General features: G+C 40.8%; 3 protein-coding genes across 7 annotated transcripts; all 3 read right to left on the bottom strand.

Moving 5' to 3' along the window:
* Positions 1–7,874: 7,874 nt before the first annotated feature.
* Positions 7,875–11,459, bottom strand: LOC140786568 (putative lipid phosphate phosphatase 3, chloroplastic). Of its 2 annotated transcripts, none has more exons than XM_073135077.1 (8): positions 11,320–11,459; positions 10,082–10,303; positions 9,899–9,986; positions 9,680–9,789; positions 9,473–9,566; positions 8,779–8,967; positions 8,629–8,688; positions 7,875–8,326 (listed from the first exon to the last, which is right to left on the bottom strand). In XM_073135077.1, the coding sequence occupies exons 2-8, from the start codon at positions 10,295–10,297 to the stop codon at positions 8,169–8,171; spliced, it is 915 nt and encodes a 304-aa protein (XP_072991178.1). In that variant the 5' UTR covers positions 10,298–10,303; positions 11,320–11,459; the 3' UTR covers positions 7,875–8,168. The 2 variants fall into 2 exon arrangements, with proteins under 2 accessions (XP_072991178.1, XP_072991177.1); XM_073135076.1 differs by lacking the exon at positions 11,320–11,459 and adding an exon at positions 11,150–11,273.
* A 944-nt stretch (positions 11,460–12,403) lies between these two features.
* Positions 12,404–16,802, bottom strand: LOC140786569 (phytochrome-associated serine/threonine-protein phosphatase-like). 3 transcript variants are annotated; one of them, XR_012108656.1, is made up of 10 exons: positions 16,425–16,802; positions 16,135–16,281; positions 15,981–16,048; positions 15,516–15,573; positions 14,265–14,375; positions 14,145–14,195; positions 13,386–13,529; positions 13,247–13,304; positions 12,965–13,036; positions 12,404–12,693 (listed from the first exon to the last, which is right to left on the bottom strand). XR_012108656.1 is itself a non-coding variant. In XM_073135078.1 (10 exons), the coding sequence occupies exons 1-10, from the start codon at positions 16,503–16,505 to the stop codon at positions 12,610–12,612; spliced, it is 912 nt and encodes a 303-aa protein (XP_072991179.1). In that variant the 5' UTR covers positions 16,506–16,802; the 3' UTR covers positions 12,404–12,609. The 3 variants fall into 3 exon arrangements, 2 of the variants coding, with proteins under 2 accessions (XP_072991179.1, XP_072991180.1); XM_073135078.1 differs by having other exon boundaries at positions 13,209–13,304; XM_073135079.1 differs by having other exon boundaries at positions 13,209–13,304; positions 16,356–16,802.
* A 667-nt stretch (positions 16,803–17,469) lies between these two features.
* Positions 17,470–21,684, bottom strand: LOC140785814 (uncharacterized protein OsI_027940-like). 2 transcript variants are annotated; one of them, XM_073133843.1, is made up of 6 exons: positions 21,554–21,684; positions 20,287–20,473; positions 20,036–20,186; positions 18,906–18,940; positions 18,743–18,803; positions 17,470–17,815 (listed from the first exon to the last, which is right to left on the bottom strand). In XM_073133843.1, the coding sequence occupies exons 1-6, from the start codon at positions 21,556–21,558 to the stop codon at positions 17,730–17,732; spliced, it is 525 nt and encodes a 174-aa protein (XP_072989944.1). In that variant the 5' UTR covers positions 21,559–21,684; the 3' UTR covers positions 17,470–17,729. The 2 variants fall into 2 exon arrangements, with proteins under 2 accessions (XP_072989944.1, XP_072989943.1); XM_073133842.1 differs by having other exon boundaries at positions 18,906–18,943.
* Between the last annotated feature and the right edge of the window lie 899 nt (positions 21,685–22,583).

Raw genomic sequence — 22,583 nt, forward strand, 5'->3', positions numbered from 1 at the left:
TACGAGGAACCCGATGTGCTTAGTCCCTAATCGACTTAAATCAAATCAAATTATCCGTGCTTAGAGAAGGAATTTACTATTTTACCCCTAATCGGGGAGATGACAAAAAAAAACCTCCAAAATGGAGTGGGGGGAGGACAGCGTGGAAACAGATCGATCCAATACGGATGGAGTTTTGAAACGATTGGTTAGCCGCGCGGCTAAAGTTGTTCGTGTCTGAGGTCATCGGTCGCTTAGTATCACCGGTCAGTGACCATAGGATTTTGCAAGGTCTTTTTCTCAAGGAATATTTACTCTTAAACTTTCATATACATCTTTAAGCTTTTTTTATTATCCATATAAATCTCTTAAATTACAAAAATTATGTACGTAGATTTCTCAACTAAAAGAAAAGGTAACTAAATGGATTCTCCGAACTAAATTCTTTTTTTTTTAAATCAAAGGGTCTATATGGGAAAAAAAATTCAGATAATATATATAAAAAATAGTAGAGGGCTAAGTTAATTAACTCTTTTCTTTTTTTTAATATTAAAGAGATGAATCAGCTAAGGTGTTCGCTAGTTATAGAAATATAAGGTACCTAGTCAATGGGCTGCCTGCCTAGTCAACAAAAAGTGTGAAGTATCTTTATACTTTCAAAAGAAAAAAAGAAAAAAAGAAGAAGGGAAAAAACAAAGAATAATAATCAAACACTATATTCCTAATGGGCCATAATTTGATCGTGAAGACACCTCACCTCCTGAAGGCCCAAATACATGGCCCATTGTAAGAACTCATTCATACATGATGGGGCATCATGGAGGCAAATAATAAAAAATGAGACCCTAGACCTAACTTTATTAAAAAGGGAATATTACATTTCAAACCTTTTTTAAAAAAAAAATTACATTTCAGACCCTGGCATGTTGATATGATATCACTATCAAAGAATTGACTGGGAAGTAAAAGAAGTCAAATCTCAAATGCTTCAAATAAGTTCGATGGGTGTGGACTGTGGTCGCCGCATGCGTGTCTCGTTGGACTTTTTTTTTTTGATTGAATGAGCTATATTTAGCTATTGATGATTGGCTCCGGTGGGTTAAAGCCCACTTGGCCCAAAGCATTACATATCCGGTGGGTTTAGACCCACTTCTCCCAAGTCATACAGTTCTTGAGGGATTGGGTCCCCCTCTCGGATCGATCCGACCCGGGTTGCACCCAATCCCCTCCATGCCGCCCAATCGGCTAACCCGTTACACCTTCTCCCTATGTGCGCTACAGTACACTCCACAACTCTCTCCAGTTGGTTTTTACACTCGCGGATGATACCTGCGATCTGCCACGGACACGGCGTTTCCTCCTTCAGTATCTTCACCAGGACCTCTGCATCCACCTCCACGTCCACCATTTGCTCGGTCCAGGAGAAGGCTCGGCCCATTCGAAGCGCCCATGCTTCTGCATATAGCGGTGACACTGCCGGCGCTGGCTCCCATCGAACTATTATAAGCTTTCCTCTATCGTCTCTGACAACAGCCCCCGCTCCTGCTTGGCAAGCATGGACGCGGAAAGCTCCATCAGTGTTCAGTTTGATTCGCCCTTCCGATGGTCTTCTCCACTCGCTCTGCTCTTGTCCCGCCGCCGTTACAGCGTTTGACGTCTCCGTCGCATATTCATTAGTCATGAACAAGCCCCGTTTCGCCACAGCGGATGTCTCCTCCCTGTTCTCTCCGAAAACCACCCGGTTGCGCTGTTTCCATATACCCCAGCACGTGGTCGCTATTAGCGCTCGTATGTAGTCATCACTCACTGTACTCCTCCCCCAAGCCGTAGTTATCCACTCCGGGGTCACTGCGTCGCACATCCCCACCGCCTCCGGTAGCATCTTGTCCAGCTTTGCCCACACCTCTTTGCTGTATCTGCATCCATAGAACAGGTGATCAATGGTCTCTCTGAACAGACCGCAAAGGCTGCACCTGTCTTCTCCACCTAACCGCACTGCATGCGGCATTCCCTTAGTAGGTAGTCTCCCCATAGGAGTTTCCAAGCAAAACGCTCGCACTCTCGGCGCCACCTTTAGCTTCCATGGCCCCCTCCATCCGGCCACTCTTCCTCCTCGGTTGGTTTGAGGAATCTATAAATGGAGGAAGGCTTCGGGCTCCCAACGTGTGTGGCCACCGGATCCATTTATCCTTGACTCCGTGGTAGCCGGGCGGTGCGAGGCTATTTCAAAAGCCGGCTCCGGCCCAGCCTACTCCCACCCATTGTGGCCATTGTTTGATGCGCTCCGTAGTACCTCCGCCACTAAGAGCTCCATGCTCATCATGTCCGGGTGTATCACGCGTGGTTGCCACCTCCATGGCACTGCCGACGTCCATGGGTCGTCCGCAGCAGACGAGTCCTCTCCATCACCGATCAGTTTCCGGCAACCCATTTTGATTACGCTCGCAGTGTTGTAGAGTGCTTTCCAAACTCCCGACGTTGTTCTCCACTTCCCTTGTTGCCAGGGGTGCAGCCCACCATACTTTCCATTCACGATTCTGATCCAGTTTGCATCCTCTCCGTTGAGCACCCGGAACACCTGCTTACCAAGCAAACTGAATCTGGTGAGCTTCAGGCTACGCACTCCAAGGCCTCCCGCCCGCTTTGGCTGCATCACCTTGCCCCAGCTTACCAGATGCATTCCTTTGTTACTGCCATTAGACCATAGAAAGGTCCTCGCCACTTTATTGATCGCTTCCAACACCGTATCTGGCACCCATGAGCAGCTCAGCCAGAAGGTTGGTACTGCCAGCAGGGTGGACCGTAGCAGGGTTAGCCTGCCGGCAAAGGAGAGGCTGTTGCGTTTCCACCCTGCTAGCTTCTTGGCTACTCTCTCCACCAGCCATCTGTGCTCCCTAACCGAGACCCGTTTACCAGAAATAGGTACACCTAAATATCTGAACGGCATTCTCGCTTCCGGCATCCCCATGAGGTAGCGTATGTTATCCGCAACTTCCTTCTTCATCCACTCCGGTAGGAACAACTCCGACTTTGCCAGGTTAACTCTTTGGTTTGTGGCCGTCGAGTAGATATCCAGGCATTCCTTGACTACAGCTACATTCTGCCCAGACGCCTCCGCAGTTATCAGTAGGTCATCTGCATACAGAAGGTGTGACAGGTGTATCTCCCCCACCCGATATCCCTGCAACACCCCACGAGCCATTCGATCTTTGAGTAAGCTGGATAGCATTTGCGAGACCAAGATGAATAAATATGGGGATAGTGGGTCTCCCTGCCTCAGCCCGCGGTGGGGCGTAAACCATCTTGTCGGAGAACCGTTCACGAGGATGGCAAACCGTGGAGACTTGATGCAAGCGCTGATCCACCGACACCACTTTGCCGGAAATCCCATGGCGTTCAGCACTCCTATGACGGCCGGCCAGCTAACTCTGTCGTAAGCTTTCTCCATGTCTAATTTAATCATCATTAGAGGATGCCGGTGTTTGTCATTAGTCATCGAGTGCGCTATCTCCTGCGCGGCCAGGATGTTGTCGAAGATGTTCCGGCCCCTAACGAACGCCACCTGCTCTTGGTCCACCAACCGTGGAAGTAGTCCCCTCAGTCTGCCCACCAACACCTTGGCAATAACCTTATACACTACATTGCATAGTGAGATCGGCCGGTAGTCCCGCACCGTGGCCGGTTTGTCCACCTTTGGAATTAGGGTTATAAAGGTTCGCCCCCACTGCTGTGGAACCCGTGCATGTTCGAAGAAGTATTTGACAGCTTCACACAATGCAGCTCCCATCTCCTGCCAGTGGGCCAGGTAAACCTCCGCCTGTATCCCGTCCGGCCCCGGTGCTTTCCCCGCCGGCATGCTTCGTAGTGCCTCTAGGATCTCGTCGCTGCCCACCGGCTTCAGCAGTGCCATCCGGTCTTCACTGGATATTACAGGCAGCTCCATCTCCTGTGGCAGCTCCCATCTCTCGGCCGTGTTTGGTCCCCACAGCTCCTCGTAGTGCTCAAGAAATTCTTTTGCAATATGCTCTTGATCCTGTATCCATTCCCCTTCCTTTGACCTGAGCCGTTGGATCTTGTTCCTTCGGCCCCTCAGAGTTGCCGTGAGATGGAAAAAGTGCGTATTCCTATCCCCCTCCTGCACCCAATTCAGACGAGATCGCTGCAACCATTTCAGATTGATCTGTCGGCTTAGCGCGGCCCTCCTGTTGTAGCAGCAACGAAGGTTGGCGAAGTCAGCAGCATCCAATTCCTCTCTAGCATCCCTTTCCTCCAAACTTTGGATCTCCTTCCGCACCGCCTTCATTTCTGTCTCCAAACATCCCAGGCCTGCCTTACTCCACAGTCCGAGGTACCTCTGCATGTTCATTATCTTGTGAGTAAAACCATGCATGGGGTTCCCATGTGCAGTACCCCTCCAGGACCTGGCAATGATGTCGCGGCACTCCTTGTACTCCATCCAGTAAAGCTCGAAGCGGAAGGGCCTTCGTCTCCTCTCCGGTTTCCCTTGGGCCTGAACTAGCAATGGTGCATGGTCAGAAGATGACCTGTCCAGGTGCAACACCCTGCTCCCAGGAAACATCCGGACCCATTCTGGGTTCGCCAAGGCTCTGTCCAATCTGACCCAGATCCGATTGTCTCCCGACTGATTGTTGCACCACGTGAATGGCACCCCTTCGTACCCTAGGTCACACACTCCGGCCTCCTCCACGAACTGAGCAAAATTTGAGGATTTCGGTCCAAGCGTAACCGTAGCTCTACTTCTCTTCTCCTCCACTGCTAGGATTGCGTTAAAGTCTCCGCCAACTAGCCACGGCAAGCCAAGGCTCCCAAGCCCCGCTAGTTCTTCCCATAGCAGTTTCTGCTTCTCCAGTTGGTTACTAGCGTAGACTGCCGTCATCAGCCACGTTTCACCCTCCCTGGATGAGACCACCATGTGTGCCGCGTACCGCGACACCGTCACCACATCGACGTAGCCTACCACTGTCTTCCACAGTAGTATCAGTCCTCCGGATATACCTTCCGCTGGTACAGTAAAGGAGGACCACCGTCTTCCCATCACTCGACTGACCACCTTTGCCTTTTCCCCGTCTGCATGGGTTTCCAACAAGAATATAAAATCCACACCGTGTTCTCTACTCATGTCCCGGCACCTATCCAGTACATCCTTCCTCAAGGCACCACGACAGTTCCAGTAGATTGCTTTAAACATAACACAGTTTTTAGGTTAGGCCGTCCTGCCGCGCTTCGCGGCCAGTCTTCCCTGGTCCATTTCTGTCTCCTCCACCACCATTTTTCCAGTCGACCCTGTCGCAGTGGCCGCATTGCTATTTCCCACGCATACCAGTGCCCACTGCTCCTCCTTTGTGCCTTCCACCTCCATTGGCTCATGATCTCCGCTTCTTGGGTTCGCCAGCACCTCCTTTAGCTTCTGCACAGCTCTGCTATGTCCCTCGCTCGGTCCGTTCGCCTCCGCTGGAGGTTTGGTACCTGCAGCTACGACCCCGTCGTTGTATCCTCCCGTTGGGAATCTCGCACTCTCTCCATCACGAGTATCTCGCCACGTGGTCGTGAAGGTAGCACTCCCACTTCTCTTCCCTCCCGATCCAAGCCTGATGGCGGTACCGTTGATAGTGACACACTCTTGGTCTGGCTCCAGGCTCGTACCCGAACCGCCCAAATCTACCATCCCTGCTTGGCCAGATGTCCCGGGGTCCTTCATCGTCTGACAGCCCAGTATATCTTCTTGCCTCTCCTTTCCTTTAGCCATCATGCGCATTTTTTGTCCGTTGGATAGTTGGGTTCCGCTCTGGTTGATTTGCACCACTGCTGCTTTTTCTATTTTCCTTGTAGGTTGTGCCAGGCTGTGATTTATGACCTAAGCCTTCCCTTTCATTTGCATTGACCTCACCCTATCATCATTGGTTCCTACGCTTCTCATCGATTGGCTGTTCCTTCTGCCTAGGTTCGAAGATTTTGGTAACGTCTGGCTACAGTCTGCCACCTTTATCTTCCCGGTGTTCTCTGTGCATGCCTCAGCCACCCCGCTTCTCTTCCAGTTTCCATTATCGTGTAAGGGCGCCTCCTTGCTCGTCGAGTCCGACTCCCTAGGTTCCGTTTTGCCATTCCCTACCTTGGCCCCTCGTGTCCTGTCCATAGGAAACCACGCCTCGCCGGAGTACTTCGGCTGAGGCTGCACCGTCTTCCGCCGTCTACTAGTCATCGTGCACCACGATCCGTAGGTCGTGTTTTGTTCCTCCATCTCTGGCTGTCCACCCTCCGTCTCCTTCCGTGCCTGACCACCCTCAGCACCGGCTGCTGCAGCTTCCCCTTCTCCTTCTTTACTCTTATATTCGCAGCCCGTTGCTCGATGGCCGATACGACCGCAGCGGTAGCAAAATATAGGTATGTTTTCATAAACCACTCTAAGGTCTACCTTGTCCTCTTTTGGTCCCAACCACACCGCCTGCTTTAGTGGCTTCTCAAGCTCTATCTCCACACACACCCGGGCATACCTGCTCCTAGTATGATCGAGCGTCGTCTCATCCACCCTCAGTGGCTTCCCGAAGTACCCTGCCACCGGCACTAGTGCTTCCAGCTCCCAGTACTCTTGCGGGAGATTGTGTAGCTGGATCCACACTGGAGCCGCTGTAAATGCCTCAGCTGATGGCCTGAAGTTGTTCCTCCATGGAATGATGCTAAGCACCCGTCCCTGGATTGTCCACGGCCCTTTCGTTAGCACATGCACCATGTCTTCCTCCTTTTCAAACCGGAACATGTAGTAGCCTTCCGACATGTCCGACGCAACGAATCGATCTATTCCGCTCCACAGCCTGGTCAAAGTTCGCTTCAGGAGATCCAAAGGAAGGCTACGCCCCAAGAACCTTCCGAATAGGGTGAGTTTCCATCGGCTCCTGCACCTCTCCAGGACCTCCGGATCGATGATTATGCAGTCCTCCGTTTGCTCTCTCAGCTTAGTCAGAATTTCTTCCGGAATACGACCATGCGTTCCTTTTGCCGGCCCTCCTCCCGCAGCTACTGACGCCCACAATCGTCTCGGCCTATCTTCCTCCTTCCCATCATTACTTGGAGTTTCCCTTCCCTGCCCGTTCCCCCCACCAGCATGGCCCGGTGGGGGCTCCGAACCCATACTGCCACCCCTGTACCGGAAGGCCGATGGCTTATCCCGGCTGGGGCTCCTGCTTGTTGGACTCGCTTTCTCTTTGGTCTTTTGCGTGTCTCGTTGGACCGATCAAACTAAACACGCGAAAAGGGACCGCAGAGAATGAGATCCCCTGCAATGCTCGATGCAAGAATTTGTTACGAATTTATAGCAGCAAAAGTAAAAAAAAGGGTTAATTACATATTGAAGTACAACTTTCAAAAAGGAAAGAAAGGAGGACAAATACACCCCCACCCCCATAATTTATTTAAATATATCACTGAGCCTGTTCGATAATATTTCATTAGAAATTCTGATACAAATAATTTTGAAAATTTAACTAACTTAATAGACGGATAAAAATATTCTTTGTCTCTTTCCCATATCATTTCACGTTTATTGACACCCCTAGTCCGTATGTGTCCATTCTTTTCTTAATGGGATGAAGGAAATTAATTAACCCAAAATGAAATGCACCTTTAGCCCATAATATGGTATTAAATTACCAGATGACCAACATGATCACATGGATTAGGTAGAAGAGGAAGCTTTTCTGCTGAGTGCAAAGATTAACCGAATGTTCCTAATCCCAGATTCTGTCAGTATTATATATGCCAAGACTTGAGTTCAATTGCATACCGAAGGTGCAGCAATTATGACAAGCTTACCAACTGCAGAAGGTAAAGGCATCAAAGACCAGCATATCCACAGCCAGGTTCAAAGAATTGCAAGAAGATTGTATGGAGTTGTTAGACCAAAAACGATATATTGCATAGCGGCAATTCTCAAGCAGACGAAAAATGGTACAACTTTTCCTTACTGTTAGTGTCAGACTATTTCTAGTTAATACTTACAATTCAAAACTGTTTTCAGTATTCAAGAGCCAAATAGTCAACAATGAATTCCGCATAGGTCATTTCATTTGGCTGCATATTTCTAGCTCCTATAAGGCTACTAAAAAGCAACTACCTGCAAGTGAAAGAAGCTGAGAAACACGTTGGTGTTCTCCTTGTTGGTCTGGTCAACCTGTTCACCTCCCACCAGATTCCAGATCAAATGTTCCGCTTCTGGGTGCTTGAGATGATGCGGTCGTAATACTAGTTTCAGCTTGCTGATTTGCAGCATTAGTTGCAATGCTGCAGCTGCGCGCCTCTTCCAACATGTGGAAATAAGCGTATGGTCCCCAGCCTATGTAGCAAAGATTCATAGAACTAGATGTGAGATCTCAATAAACCTTCACTGGGCAGTCGGGCACAGAATTATGAAAAATGAAACATATAAACAGATAAAACAAATAATTAAAAATACGGAACCAATTCACAAACTTGAACTGATTTCAGGATTTACTGAAGCACAAGTCATTCCAAGATCACAATAGAAGCGAGTCACATCACTCAGTTTAGATCAACTAGAGAAGCTTAAGATGAATACTTGACTGCTTGCAATTAAAACAGTCAATAAGATAATGTTTAAGAGAATATATGTATTACCATTAGCATGATACGGAGCAGGGAAGAATTGCAAATAACAGAATGTAGCAACTATACTGCCTGCAAAGATATAGAGCAAGATGTGACAAAGCAAATAATTCAGAATTACACAATTGTTAACTTTCACTAGATATCTAAAGAAATACAGACCCAGAAGACCACCAGCGAGGACATCTTCCCAGTGATGACGATAGTCATCCAACCGAGATATCCCAACAAGTGATGCAAGAAGTAGAGGAAGAAGTACGATGCAAAGTTTTGCCACATGACCCCTGCGGTCAAACGCTTTGATTTTCCCTGATAGGTAAAGTGCTAGAAAGCCAAGACCTGCAAAGGAACCTGTACCAAAAACCAGATTTGGTTAGATTATGTCCTTTCTCTGTTGATTAGATCAATAGGAGATTCTTCATTCTTCTAAACCTAACTTTGGCTCCTTATAATAGGACCAGATATGTTCATATGAATCACAATGAGAATGGACGTGGATATTGACAAACAAATTTACCTGCAGTACAAAGAGAAATACTAAAATGGAAGGCCTTCTGCAAGTAAGACGGAACTATTGTCAATTGTACAACAGTAATTTAATTAGGAAATTAATATAGAAGCAATTCTATCTGCCGAGGAGAATAGTTTCAGAGGCCTGTCCCATTGTTCTTATTTTCTCATCATATCACAATGACACCACTCTCAAACTGCAGCGTAAGTTTGAGTCATATCTACTCATTGATGATTCTATCTACAAAAGGTCATGTAAGAGACAGCTCTTGCTGACTATCCATGGAGAAGGCAGAAAGTCAGATGTGCACAAATGGATGCAATTAAAGAATTCATAATAGCTTACATGAAGTATGACCACTAGGAAAACTCTTGTGGCCATTCTTTATGAGCAAACTATCACCATGACAAATAACATTTCCTGTGACTTGATCATACAACTGAAAGAGTTGCAAACAAGAGACTACAGTAAGTTGTCAATTCATTAAGAAAAGAAATGGTCATAAAGACCTCCTAACCATAGATTTTAACGTTGAATTATCAACAACCAAACCTCTTTTCCATCAGGGAAGCAGCGCCAAAAAAAATCAGGCCTAGGTCGTCCAACTGCTATCTTGATTGCGTCAGTTATAATTCCAGTTATCAGCCAGGAGAACAAGATGCCTAACACAGAATTCTAAATGAGATTAAATTCATTCTTATGCTTCCTGCTGTCAAGTTATAAAATTCACAAATGGAATTATTAAGAGACAAGAAGATGAAATTGGAATACCTAGTGTAGCATTATGCAAATCATAAACATCTTTCCGGTATAGATATAAAGTGATGAAAATGACCAATGGTAACACTACTGCAATTATCTGACCAGTCAAGAAAGAAAAAGTATCAAGACAAATATGCTTGCAGACAAATACAATTCCTAGAACATCTGAAAAAATGAAATAGACATACTTACTAAAACAGCCCAGAATGGTATAGTGTTACTTTTATGTGGGTACTTGAAGTCTGTCATCATACCCTTCCCAATGTAACGGTAGAATGGATGACTAAATTCCAAAACAGCCAGTACAACAATAAGCAAGGCAATGATGAACCAATCATACTTATGTGTCTTTGCCAATTTAACACCATGAGACTGCACTGTGTGTGTAGTAACTTGAGCTTCACTCATACTTTCCTGCCAGCATGCAAAAGAACAAGAATAATTAAATTGAATGTCTATATCAGTGCAACTAAGGATCTAAATAGTCATTACTAATCACAAAATAATAATAATAATAATAATTCAAAAATTTTTTATAAATCACACCTTATATTTTACTTATTTTATGATTTATACTACATCTTGTTTGTCAAAAAAAATAATTTACACTCCATCTTTAAGGATTTTGTAACTTAATTCTCATTTTTATCTATAATTCTCATTTAGCATCCTAATATTATTTTAACTAACAGATATCGACTAAATTACTAAAATATCTCTCTCCTCCTCTTTAGCTTCCAAGTTCCAAGACAAGAGTAATTTAAGTATTTAAAGATAATTTCATATATTATAACTAAATATTTTTTTGCTGGTACTATCTAAATTAATCCAGAATATTAAATAAGAATATGAGAGTTCGAATTATAAAATCTAAAGAAGAAGTGTAAATCATAAAATAGATAAAATATAGGGTGTAATTTATAAAATTTCTAATTTAAATACATAGAAGAGAACGATAACTATAATAAATGAACTTTGAAGATACATGACATTTCTCTAAAAATCACAAGATTAACTACTAAAAAACAAGGAATGAGGAAAAAATGTTCACGTTACAAGGAAATGTAGGTAGCATGTCAAGAATAAAACGTTCTAGCCCTAGATGCTCTAAATGCAAACCAGAAAGGCTTTTGCATCCTTATTATGCCCCAACCATCCAAAGAAAATCGAACAACAAAATTATGCAATCTTACACAACTCAAAAGCTTAAAAACCAGAATCCAACATTAGGAATCGGATCAACCCGAGCTCAAAACTTACCCCTTTCCGAGGGGTTAGCAGACGAAAGTATAACATCGAAACTTTACTCTTCCTTTAAGATAAAAAGTAGCTCTCGAGTTCAACTTATAAGCAAGAAACAGAATGGAAGTAATGGTTCCGAGAAGATGACGAAATTGGGAGGAAGAAACAAAGAAAGGAGAGACGCGTACCGAGATCTAATCCTGGAGACGAACGAGACGATTCGCTGATCTTCGAGGAGATAAGCGGGCTCGCAACCGCCTTTGTAGCGTGCGAGGGAGGGAGGGAAGAGAGGAGGATGAGCTGCATGCGGTTCGGGAAGGTAAGCGGGTCGGATTCGGGTTAATGCAAAGGATCCGACTATGCAAAGCTTTGCGGATTATGAGGAATATTTCACGACATAATTCCAAATACTCTTTTGCAAATATTTTGAAAAAGGAGCCTATTTACTATTTGCAGAAAGAACCTAACGGTATTAATTTAAATAAATAATTAAATAACAACTATTAATTTCTTTCTCCTAATTACCTTTATAATTTAGAATAGTGACTGATACTTTTAGTTAATTTTATTTAGTATCATTTAATGTCAGCCGTTCGTAAAAAAATACTTAAAATTTAATTTTTTATCAATTAATCTAGTCCCATATATAAATATCTTATATGCCCTTTAATTTATTAACAGATAAAAATTATTTTTAATAACTAATTGGTTAGTATGAAATCATCGCTCATTAATTTATGCCTAAATTATATAGTATCTCCTTACTTTGTTGGATGCTCCTCCTTACGTCAAGAATCACCGACATAAAGAAGAAAGAAAAAAAAAAAAAAATCATAGGTAGTTAGTTGCGTATCGAGTCAATTAACCAAACTAGAAACAACATTCAACGAACAACCCAGTATTAGACTATAGTAGAAGACCACAAATAGTTCTCGAATATAACGACGTACACAACCACATAAGCCTAACTAATGCACTTCCATCCACATGAAAACAGTGCTATAAAACCATATGCTAAACTATTAATGCCTTTTATCATCTCACTACTAGATCCCTCGAGATTTCTTTAATTTCATGCCACACAAAATCCTCAAGCCTATAATCACAAGTTTACCAATCAAAATCCAGGTACCAAGAGATAATAGTCTCTAATAAAGACCAAAATATGAACCATTGACTCGTGTGTAATAAGCTATCTGGTTCTAATTACTACATTCACAACAAAAATGCAACTTCAAGGATCACCAACTACTTGAACATAGTCCCGATAAATTTTGAGTTATGAATGGAACTAGTAGAAGAAAAAATATTCAATAAAACTGCTACAAATCAAGCTACTCTCAGAACTTCCCATAGCTAAAGCACAAATGTGAAGAATAAAACAGCAATAATGTCTACAAAGATTCTAATATACACGAAAATGAAATCTACAATGTGAGGAAGAATTGTAGTTGAAGAAAAAAATAAAATGGCCACAGTCATAGGAAGTAAGGAACTCCAGTCCTTGGTCCCCTCATCTGATTGTTCTCCTCTGTTTCGGTAAAGAATTTCACCTCCCTCTCCTGTCATTGATTATAAAAATACAATAAAAAGAACTTTGGTTACACCTTTTTCTGCAATGTGCAAAATGGATGTGCAAAATAAAATTGAAAAATACAGCAGGATATTTCATGAAAACTTAACAAATATAGTGCTGACAATAGTTATGCTCTTATTGTTCCACGTCTAAAAGACATAGAAGCATACAATTATAAAGTGCCAGTACAGATGTGAGGATGGCAAGATGTAAAGAGATACACATAACCACGACATGGAAGTGCTGTGTTTTCATACCATATTCTCATTGAAGCTCAATATGGAAGCCACATTGCCACACCTGTAACAGTAGTTAGGTGCAGACCATACCTGGATAAACCAAAAGAGTAAAATAGTTAATTCTCAGGTATTAGAGCATGATAAGCATGATCAATTTGAACAAAATCAACAACGATAAAGAAAAGAAAGATCACAAACAAATCCCAAGGAACATTGGGCACACATTTGTGGAGAACTCTATATAAAGCTAGTTAAAACTCACAGTAACAAGGCCTTTGTCTTGAAACATGTATTTCAGACCTTCTTGGACAAGTTGGTGAGCCCGACAAACTAGATCGAGATTGTTTATGTGGTTGAACTGCTCAAAAGAATATGCAACCTTTGGTTAGCAGCAGCCGATAATAAAATCAAATTGGGAAACTAAAACATACTTGTATACCTCATCTGTCACCTTAGACCCAAAAAGCCAACCAGCTCCACGAGGACTGACAGCCCATGTTTCGATCTCTTCAGGATCACTCCACATGAGGTCACAAAAGGGGCCCTCGTGAGGAATTTCACAATTGCGATCAATGATACGTATCTGTTTGTTGGACAAGAATATAGAACAAGAAGCTGTAAGGAGATGAACAGTAGTCTGATCTGAAACATTTTCTTTATACATTCACCAGACAATATAATCAAAGATTGAGTCAATTAGTAAGATATACAAGCACTAAACTATCTTCTGTCATCATTACCAATGTTCAATTAATCCAAATGACATCCACATAATAGATGCAATCATGCAATAAGGAAGCCAATTCATCCCTTGACAATCAAATTGATGAAATGAACAAATGCTTGCGTTGGTTACATGCTCCTACTATGCCCACAAAACAGACGGAGATCTTCCGGAAATATTTAAGGCCCAAACTGAACACTTGCAATTAACAATCAGATCTGAATTAAACTGTAACACTAGAATGTCTAAAGTATTTGAAATCCAAACATCATATCACTAAGATATCTAAAAAGACAAATACTGATTAAACTGAGACAATGCTAAACAGTAACAACTGAACTAGTCTGACAAAATTTAGATATGAACCCAAAACTTGATCTAGAAGAAGAACTGTCCCAGCCCAAGAAAACAAAAGATCTTGAGACACCAATCCTGAGTATCAGTTTTCAACTGAAAAGCTAAGAAAATCCATACCTGATCAATTGTTCGTACATCAGGTGATAGACCACCATGGACGCAAAGCACCTAATATTGACAAGTTGATATTAGGAAAGAAAAGAGAAACAGTTGTTTAGGTGCAGCAAAATGGCTTACAGTTCCATCTATAATTGCCGACAGAGTAAGATAGTCGAAAACATCAGTGCAATAACGCCAAGCATTGGCATTTCCGTACTTTCTCTGACACTCATCATAAAATCCATACACCTGAAAGAATTCAAAGGTAATCATCAAAGAACAACATGTGGAAGGCACCTCATTTTCTTATCTTATGTATATTCATATTGGGATTGGGAGATAAACATAGAGGGATAAGGAATTAAGACTAATTTAACAACTACTATGAAAAGTTCCAAAAGGAAACATAGAGGTGTACTTTCGATTAACTCTTGAATAGTAACGTCAGACATGAGTTGTGATACCCATAACATCAGCACAAATGAAGTGCAATGTGATATGCAAACCCTGTAATCATCTTAAAAAGCATTTTGAGACTAACATAGATGGTATCTGCTTCCATCTAGGATTCAATAGCACAAACTCCTAAGTCCATAGAAAATGTTGATGTCACAATTATGGAAACAAATCAAGGAATCATATTAGCAATTCCAAGTCTCCGACCAAAAATCATAACAGTATGCTATCACAAAGCAGCAAATAGAATTTAAAGGAATTCCAGGTTAAAACATGAAACCGAATAGGACATCAATATAACATTCTATTCATGAGGTTCAGGATTAAACTCAAAGTTTGAGAAAATAACAAGTAGATAGTTGACAATGACTGTTGAGTTTAGATCAATGATCTGCCGTGCTTTGGCATTGGTGGTTCAGTCCTGCTGAGCATTCCCAAGTATTTTTGCTAGGCAAGTAAAAGTATAAAAAAATTTAACATATAGAGACAGATCAGTATAATTAGCAAAGCTAGCACATAAGCAGGGAAAGGAAATATCCACATCATAAAGTGTAGCAACAAATAACTAAAAGACGAGATAATCAACACTTGAAGGAGAACCAAAAGTTACAAAAGAAAGCCTCATGGAACCATGCTATACACTCCCGAATTAACCTATGAAACAAAATATGATGCATTCCAAAGAAGAATAAAAACCCCATAAAGTTATATCAAGAATGTTCTTACTAATTAACAGTGGAATTAGAAATCTGGTCATATAGGTAAATGATGCATCATCCATAGTGAGAAGTAACAAATAGTATTTGTTTAGCAAAACATCATCTGCAGTTTAGAGCTTAATATTGTTCTTATAGCTATAAATCTCCAAAGATCACAATAAAGATTGACACAAATAAGTTATTAACTGAACTTATGCAATAAACAAGAGCATACCTGTGTCAATTGCCTGCTTTCATGATTTCCGCGCAAAAGGGTTATATTTGCAGGGTACCTAATGTGAACATTGAGCCCAAAATACGGTCAAAAAGTGGTGCTAAACACTTCATCACAAAAGGCTGACAGTAGTCCTATATAAAATAAGGTAGAGACATCACAATAACAAAAGTGATGGAGTGGACTAAATTGTCCGCAGAAAGTACTTTACTGTTTTTCAAGGAAAGGAAGGTGCTTCTAAGGTGAATGCTAAGGTGTCCCTTACAGGACATAGAAGATTATTCTCACGTCTGAAGAAATTGACAAGATATTGTGCTTTGTCATCTAGTTATATTTTTCCAAATGAAGTTTCTCATGGAACTTAGAAATTACCACATAGATTATCTTTATTAAAATCAAAGGGCACGGGAAATAAATAGAAAAAGGCAAAGAGAGCTCATTTGTAAATGTCATGTACTAATATACCTGGCTTTCAGAAGTAAAAGAATTGTGAAAACCTCCAAACTGTTATATCCGCGATCTACAAAGTCACCCTAGTAACATTGTCATTGTTAGATTAACAATGGTGATTGTGAAATAAAAGAATCCAATCAATTCTAATATTTGAAAAGTTTCTCACCATAAAAATATAATTTGTTTCAGGAACATGACCGCCAGTCTGGAATAGCTTCATCAAATCGTGGAACTGCCCATGGATGTCACCGCAAACAGTCACAGGACTATTGACGGGCTGGACATTTGACTCCTCGATAAGAATCTCTTTCACCTGAATACATTTTTCAATATGACGATCTCAATCTTGCCCACAAAACCCGAAGATTTTCGACCAAGAATACGTACAAAAACCTAGAGTCCCGAACAAAACTCTAACCCACCAAAGGAGTTGATATAGAAAAGAGAGAGTAGTACGTATTCGCAGAGGAGTTGGAGCTCGTCTTCCATGAGATGATGGCCTTCCTTGACCTTGGAGATCCATAGATCCAAATCCATCGGCGAACAAGAGACGACGAGGAATAGATGAGGATTTATTCGCTAGACCGCACGTTCTTGGATCCAGATAGCGAGCGAGAGGAGAGAGAGAGAGAGAGAGAGAGAGAGAGAGAGAGAGAGAGACGGATTCGATTGAGATAGGGGTTTAAGGGCAAAATCTTTGGAGATACCGAAGGAGAGAAGGATGACCTCGTCGTCGCTTGGGAACTCGATCGCAAAACCTCACCCCTTTCTTCTTCGACTTCCACCTCTCCCCTCTCTAATGTCTTCTTTGGTTGCAAATGGAGAATAGTGGACGAATAGTCATCGGGATATTTTAGAATAAATAGAATAACAAAAGCCCATGTTTGGCCCGGCCCATTAATTTTACTTGTTTTATTATTTAATTATAATATATAGTAATTGTTTTTAGTAAATTTATCTAAAATTTTATATTTAATTACTGAAATATAAATAAGTATATTAATTTTGCTTAAAAAATGCATAGTTTTGTTACACCTCTCTACTTATAATAATGAGATTTTATACATAACATGTGAAGCTTGAGTGACTTATTTTATACAAAATATCTCTTATGTACAAACCAAAGACTATCAGAAGCACGCCAAGCTTGGGTTCTCAAATCTTAATTTCTTTTGTTTTCTTTTACTATCGGAAATAATTTCTTAATGTTTCATTTGACCCAATCTTAGACAAATCCAATACAAATAATTATGCTTGTAGAATAATTAACGAAACTATATATATATACATAAGATGATGTAATGGGTCGCTACCAAAATGTCATGGGGAAATGCACACTCTTACTGTCAAAATACTCTGAAGGAAGTTTGCCATCAACGTAACCATATAAATATAGGGAATATAAAAACTGCAATATCTTATGAGCCATTGGCCAAAATAGAAACACGCAAAAGTGAAAAGAAAGTCGAGATGCAGCAGGAGCATTAAAGATAGCAAGCACTTCACTGAAATAACTTTCTACTGTCGGAGATTAAAAATCTTGATCTCAAAAGAATTCAGCCAACAAAATAAAAAGTTGTTCAAATTTCCAATCAGAATGGTAACTAACATAAGCAGCCTCCAATCAAACTAAATGTCAAACTAAATGTCAGCAGATACAAGAAAGTGTCAACAGTCTAAGACAAAAGCACGACCAGCTAGCTTCCTTAAATAATGCAGTCAAATCATAAGATCTGCGAGATATTTTGATGGAAGGACTCTTCATGTGCTTGAAGCTGCTTCCATCTTGGCATCTGGATGGGCTTCCTCAGTCTTCTCCACATTCTGAAGTTTATCAACTTCTTGCTCTGTGAGATTCCACAGGGTTACCATGGTTAGTTTGCAGAATATAAGGAATAGATATGTGCAAATAGATGTCGCGTCAACCCTGAAAACTACTAAGATCAGGTAATGCATGATGCATCCTGTATGAAATTTACAAAGATGTGCAACAATGTTGAGATGCATCCTCCTTTTAATAGAGGATCATATATTGTTACTAGGTTAGCTAATTTGTGATTCTTCTAATTCACCTGAGTCGCATCAGTTGGATCTGGAACGCTATCTTACATATGGTTTGAGACTAAATACCAGAAGAGTGATCCCAGAGATTCAAATATGCAAACCATGGCCAAGAATTGATCTTCTATCCTGATTTTTCCCCCGTAAGTCAATCTTTCAATCCCTTATGAGGCACCCACTTCACATCTTGACTTCAAAAAATGATCTTTTATCCTAACCTCTCACATTCTTTTTTGCACTAGTCAATCTTTCAATTCCTTCTGAGGCACTCACTTCTTGTCTCCACTTCAAATAATTTAATACCACAACTCTTGAGCTTTAGATCATCACTTGTCTGATGGTAGGAAATTAAGCAGGACAAAGGTTAAGGTAAATCCAAACTTATTATAAGACCTAGTTATGAATATCCAACTCTTCATCAGATGTCACAGTTTTTCCAATTTTATCTACTATACAATTTGTAAAGGATGTACTTAGTCTGACACTGACAGTAAGGTTTGCCACCATGACCCTGCGGTCATGAGTTTGGATCTTGGAAATAACCTTTCTAGCAATGTGATAAGGCTGCTAATATCTGCCTTCCCTAGAACCTACAATCACTGGAGCCTTGTAATATGGAAGATCGTCTCTTTCCAGTGTATAATACACATGCAACTGATCTTTGCAGCAAACAGGAAAAAAAAAATGCAGGCAACGAGTCATGGCTTACTGACCTTCATCATCAGTATCTTCGAGATCATCATCCATACCTTCTGCCCCCATGCCACCAAAATTCTGCACGACATATCAAGGAAATCATCATATATAATACCAATGACGAATAAGCATTTTTATAAAATATCAATCAAAATGGAATCAATAAGAGGCATTTGTTACCGAGAAATCCATTCCTCCCAAGTCCAACTTATCACCTGCTAAAGTAGTAAGTAAAACTTAGTACCCTTAATTTGCTTCCGAATTACATAGACAAAAGAGTATTGAATCAACCCTCTATAATTGCTTGCAAATAAAGGAAACGTTAATATAGTTGTCCACAGTCTCTACACATCTGAAAATTGTAAAGATATGCAAAATCAGGGATGAGAGTTGATGCTTGGCCATTAAATGCATATCAAACATTTATTGAAAGAGTAAAGAAAGTCATCAAACTCTCACAAAGAAATGCCCTAATTTTGACAATCAGGAAATGAGTTCCAGGATTTTCACCCATGAGCAAAGATTAATTTCATGGATATATAGCTGTGGAAGAACATAATACTGGATGGAACTTTCATATTGAAATACTAAACCAAATTTTGGAGGAATTATCTAGTATTGATACAAGTAGACATAAGTCTTATAGAGAACATCATACGGCTAAACTATTCTGGTTATGTACCATTGCAATACAAGTAGTGTGACTATGTAAATTGTAAACAAGTATTATACTAGGAAAACCAACTTTATCTTTGACTAATATCTGAATTATCAGAGAATAATTTGCACACATCATTAGGAACTAGTAGTATACATCTGATGAATCCAGAATCAATGGATTAACCTCAAGATGCTTCCAAAAGCTTTGAATCAAGGCATGATGAAAAAGCATAATCAGGTAAGATTGTAATATAATCCCTTGAAAGATTAGCATAGTTGTTATCTTATGGAAATTGACCCATGAACAAGGGTTTTAGTAGACTATAACAAGCCTTCAGATTTTCCCATGCCTTCAATCAACAGAGCAATAACCCAAAAAGATGGAGACATGGAGTTGAACCAATAGAAACATGCAGGAAGTGAAGCCATTGTAAATTGAGACATAAAACTGAAAGTTGTTGTAGGTTTAGTGATAAAATGAAGGGCTCATTAGAGAAGGCATTAATACTTCTGTTATAATTATCTCAATGACAAGTGTTCGTTCAGATTACCATCACATTTTTTTCATTATGTAAGCGCACATTTTACGGCATACTTTATGATTAGATAAATAAGAGAACTATCACTGATAAAAAAGATAGTAAAAATACCATCATCATCTTCATCCACCCACTTGTCCCAGTCAACTTTTATGTAGTGAGGAGTTTTTCCGTCACCACGCAACAGCTTCTTCCACCATCCTTTTTCTGCCTTTTCTATTATGCAAAAGATAGACCTGACACCTGTGTTTATTTTGCTTTCCTGTAAATTGATAAAAAAATAAGAAAATTAGGTGAAGAAAGTACATCTAACACTCAAAACATAAAGTTATTCTCCATAAAGATCTCAAGACCAGCATTACCTCTACATTTACTTTGTCAAACAGATCCAGTTTCAACTCATATGAGTTGTTACTTGATCCAGCAGTCCCAGAAAATGTGAAACTACCATCAGGTTCCAGATTAACTTTAACATCTTTTGCATCAGGCAATTGTACGGTGACGTAAACTTTGTCGAGTCTCTGCGCCCACTTTACTTCAGGGTGACGACTAGAGAAAATGTAATAGACTATCAAATTTTGCTCACAGTTAAAAATGAACTCAATGATACAATATGATCAAAGTACACCATGGTCAATGCATCAAAGAAATTTGGAGCAAATCCACTGGCCAAAATATCAGTAGCTTATCTTGAATTTAGGTTCAAGCAAGGATGATGAGGAACATATTTATACTTAAAGGTGATAATTAGAAGATAACAGTATATAGCACTTGTAGAACTTTTGTCACATATCATGAGTTAATAACCATAATATGTCATTTATTATAAACTTTAGGTGGATAAGTCATAAGAGAACAGTTAGCCTAAATTATTTATTCATCAAATGTAAATCCAAGCACATAAGAAAATGAGGTCTTGTTGGCCACCTCCTCCTGATCAAACTGTAGAACTTTTCTAATCTAAAACTTCCTAGACTTGTGAACAGCAACAGTTGTCATGTAGTTGAATGATATTGCTCGTTGCAATAAACTAAGCTGTATCACAATTTTCCAGTTTGGCGCTGGTTTCCAAATTGATATGCCTAAGCACCGAGTTAACAACAACAAGTCCTTGATGGTATGGAAAACCAGTGTGCTTTGAAATAGATTGTAACGCATTACCTCAAAAGATCCGGGGACCAGTGGAAACCCAATTACAAGACATTTGACATATGAGATAGCAGAAGTGCTATAATAAATCAAGTTTGTTCTATAAGCACTACGCTCATCATTAACAAACTATAGCCAAATATATTCAACTATCACGTTTCGTGGCAAGGGCGCCTCAAAGTTGCCTCCTTTCCTATCGACTCCATCACCAAACTTAGCACCGACGAAAACGGTTTCTCTCTTCTCAACCTTCGAATCTCAATTACAAGACATAACAGGTCAAACGAACAAGAACAAGAACAAGAACAGAACAGAATCCCCATCAAAAGAATCAAACTTTTATCCTGGTAGATGGATCAGGCTACAGAGGAGCAACTGAAACCATCATAGATTTAACACCACAAAGAGGCGACACCCGATCAACAGCACATAATCCATGAAACTTATCAATATACAGTAACAGAGACAAGAAGAGATCACCTCATCTTTGCGAGGAACGGGATAAACCGAAACCGAAACCCTAAAAGCGGACGCACGGGAGGGGGTTTAGACGAAGCGAAGACTAAACCTTCGGCTTTCCGCTGCTCGACCGAACAACAAAAGCCTCTCTGTATACATATATAGGGGCCGATAGATACCATCGGCTGTTTTGAAAGGACTAAACTACCCTCTTCTTTAGGGATGGGGGCAAACGGGTCGGGTCGGGTTAGGTTGGGCCCGTTTTAGACCGTATTACATATTTGAGTCCAATTATTTTGGGTTGGGTCCAGAAGGCCTGTGACTCGTGGGCTATCGGGCTTTCTGAAGAGAATAAAAAGAAAAACTTAATTATCAAAAACACCCTACGTTTTCTATATTTATTATTAGTTACACTCTATCATTTTGATATTTATCTGTATTTACTTTGAATGCAAATACATTACTTCTTCTTTTTTAAAATATTTCTTTACAGTGCAGTTAGAATTATATTATATATAAAAGTAAAACTAGGAGTAAGTTTTTTAAGGTTAAGATAATTTTGAAGTCAAATTAGGAGTATTTAAAAAATAGTGAAAATATTTCTCTATTTCGTCAATTAATGTTGTGTGACTCAGTAATATTTTTGACGTATTTAAAACATGATATGACATTTGAGGAAAGGCTATATGATATGCGTAAGGCATCGTTTAATTGATGATTAATAGTTGAAAAATGAAGCCCGACTAATAAAACTAGTATAATGATGGTAATTAGAGCACGAGTTAGTGTGGTGTTTGGTGATAAACGAGGAGGGGGGGGAGAGGGAAGCAACTGCACCGGTTTGACCGGCCTGAGATAGAACTTCCACCGGATACATCGAAAGAGTCTTCTTGTCAACTATTCGGCATGTGTCCTTCATACACTGTCTGCCGCTTCCCATGCAAGCTCTGGGAGATCGCCTGTACGTATCGGTTGGAGGAAATCACTACTCCCACTACACGATGCGTGCGGCTTTGCCCGTTGTAACATCTCTTATGCAGGAAACTTAGCA

This window comes from Typha latifolia, chromosome 4 (genome assembly GCF_019914945.1).
Source record: "Typha latifolia isolate L0001 chromosome 4, TyphaL0001v2, whole genome shotgun sequence".
In the NCBI taxonomy this organism is placed as follows: domain Eukaryota; kingdom Viridiplantae; phylum Streptophyta; class Magnoliopsida; order Poales; family Typhaceae; genus Typha; species Typha latifolia.

What these genes read in the sequence shown, in the direction of transcription:
- LOC140786568 (XM_073135076.1), bottom strand. Translation starts at nt 11,185, where the DNA reads ATGTTATACTTTCGTCTGCTAACCCCTCGGAAAGGG. An exon ending in TGCTAACCCCTCGGAAAGGG is followed by an intron (nt 10,304 to 11,149) that starts GTAAGTTTTGAG and finishes GCATGCTGGCAG; the next exon opens with GAAAGTATGAGTGAAGCTCA. An exon ending in TGCTCCGTATCATGCTAATG is followed by an intron (nt 8,327 to 8,628) that starts GTAATACATATA and finishes TTTGCTACATAG; the next exon opens with GCTGGGGACCATACGCTTAT.
- LOC140786569 (XM_073135078.1), bottom strand. Translation starts at nt 16,505, where the DNA reads ATGGATTTGGATCTATGGATCTCCAAGGTCAAGGAAGGCCATCATCTC. An exon ending in AAAGCAGGCAATTGACACAG is followed by an intron (nt 14,376 to 15,515) that starts GTATGCTCTTGT and finishes GAATTCTTTCAG; the next exon opens with GTGTATGGATTTTATGATGA. An exon ending in CGGCAATTATAGATGGAACT is followed by an intron (nt 14,196 to 14,264) that starts GTAAGCCATTTT and finishes TGTCAATATTAG; the next exon opens with GTGCTTTGCGTCCATGGTGG.
- LOC140785814 (XM_073133842.1), bottom strand. An exon ending in TTGACAAAGTAAATGTAGAG is followed by an intron (nt 20,187 to 20,286) that starts GTAATGCTGGTC and finishes ATCAATTTACAG; the next exon opens with GAAAGCAAAATAAACACAGG. An exon ending in CGAAGATACTGATGATGAAG is followed by an intron (nt 17,816 to 18,742) that starts GTCAGTAAGCCA and finishes GGAATCTCACAG; the next exon opens with AGCAAGAAGTTGATAAACTT.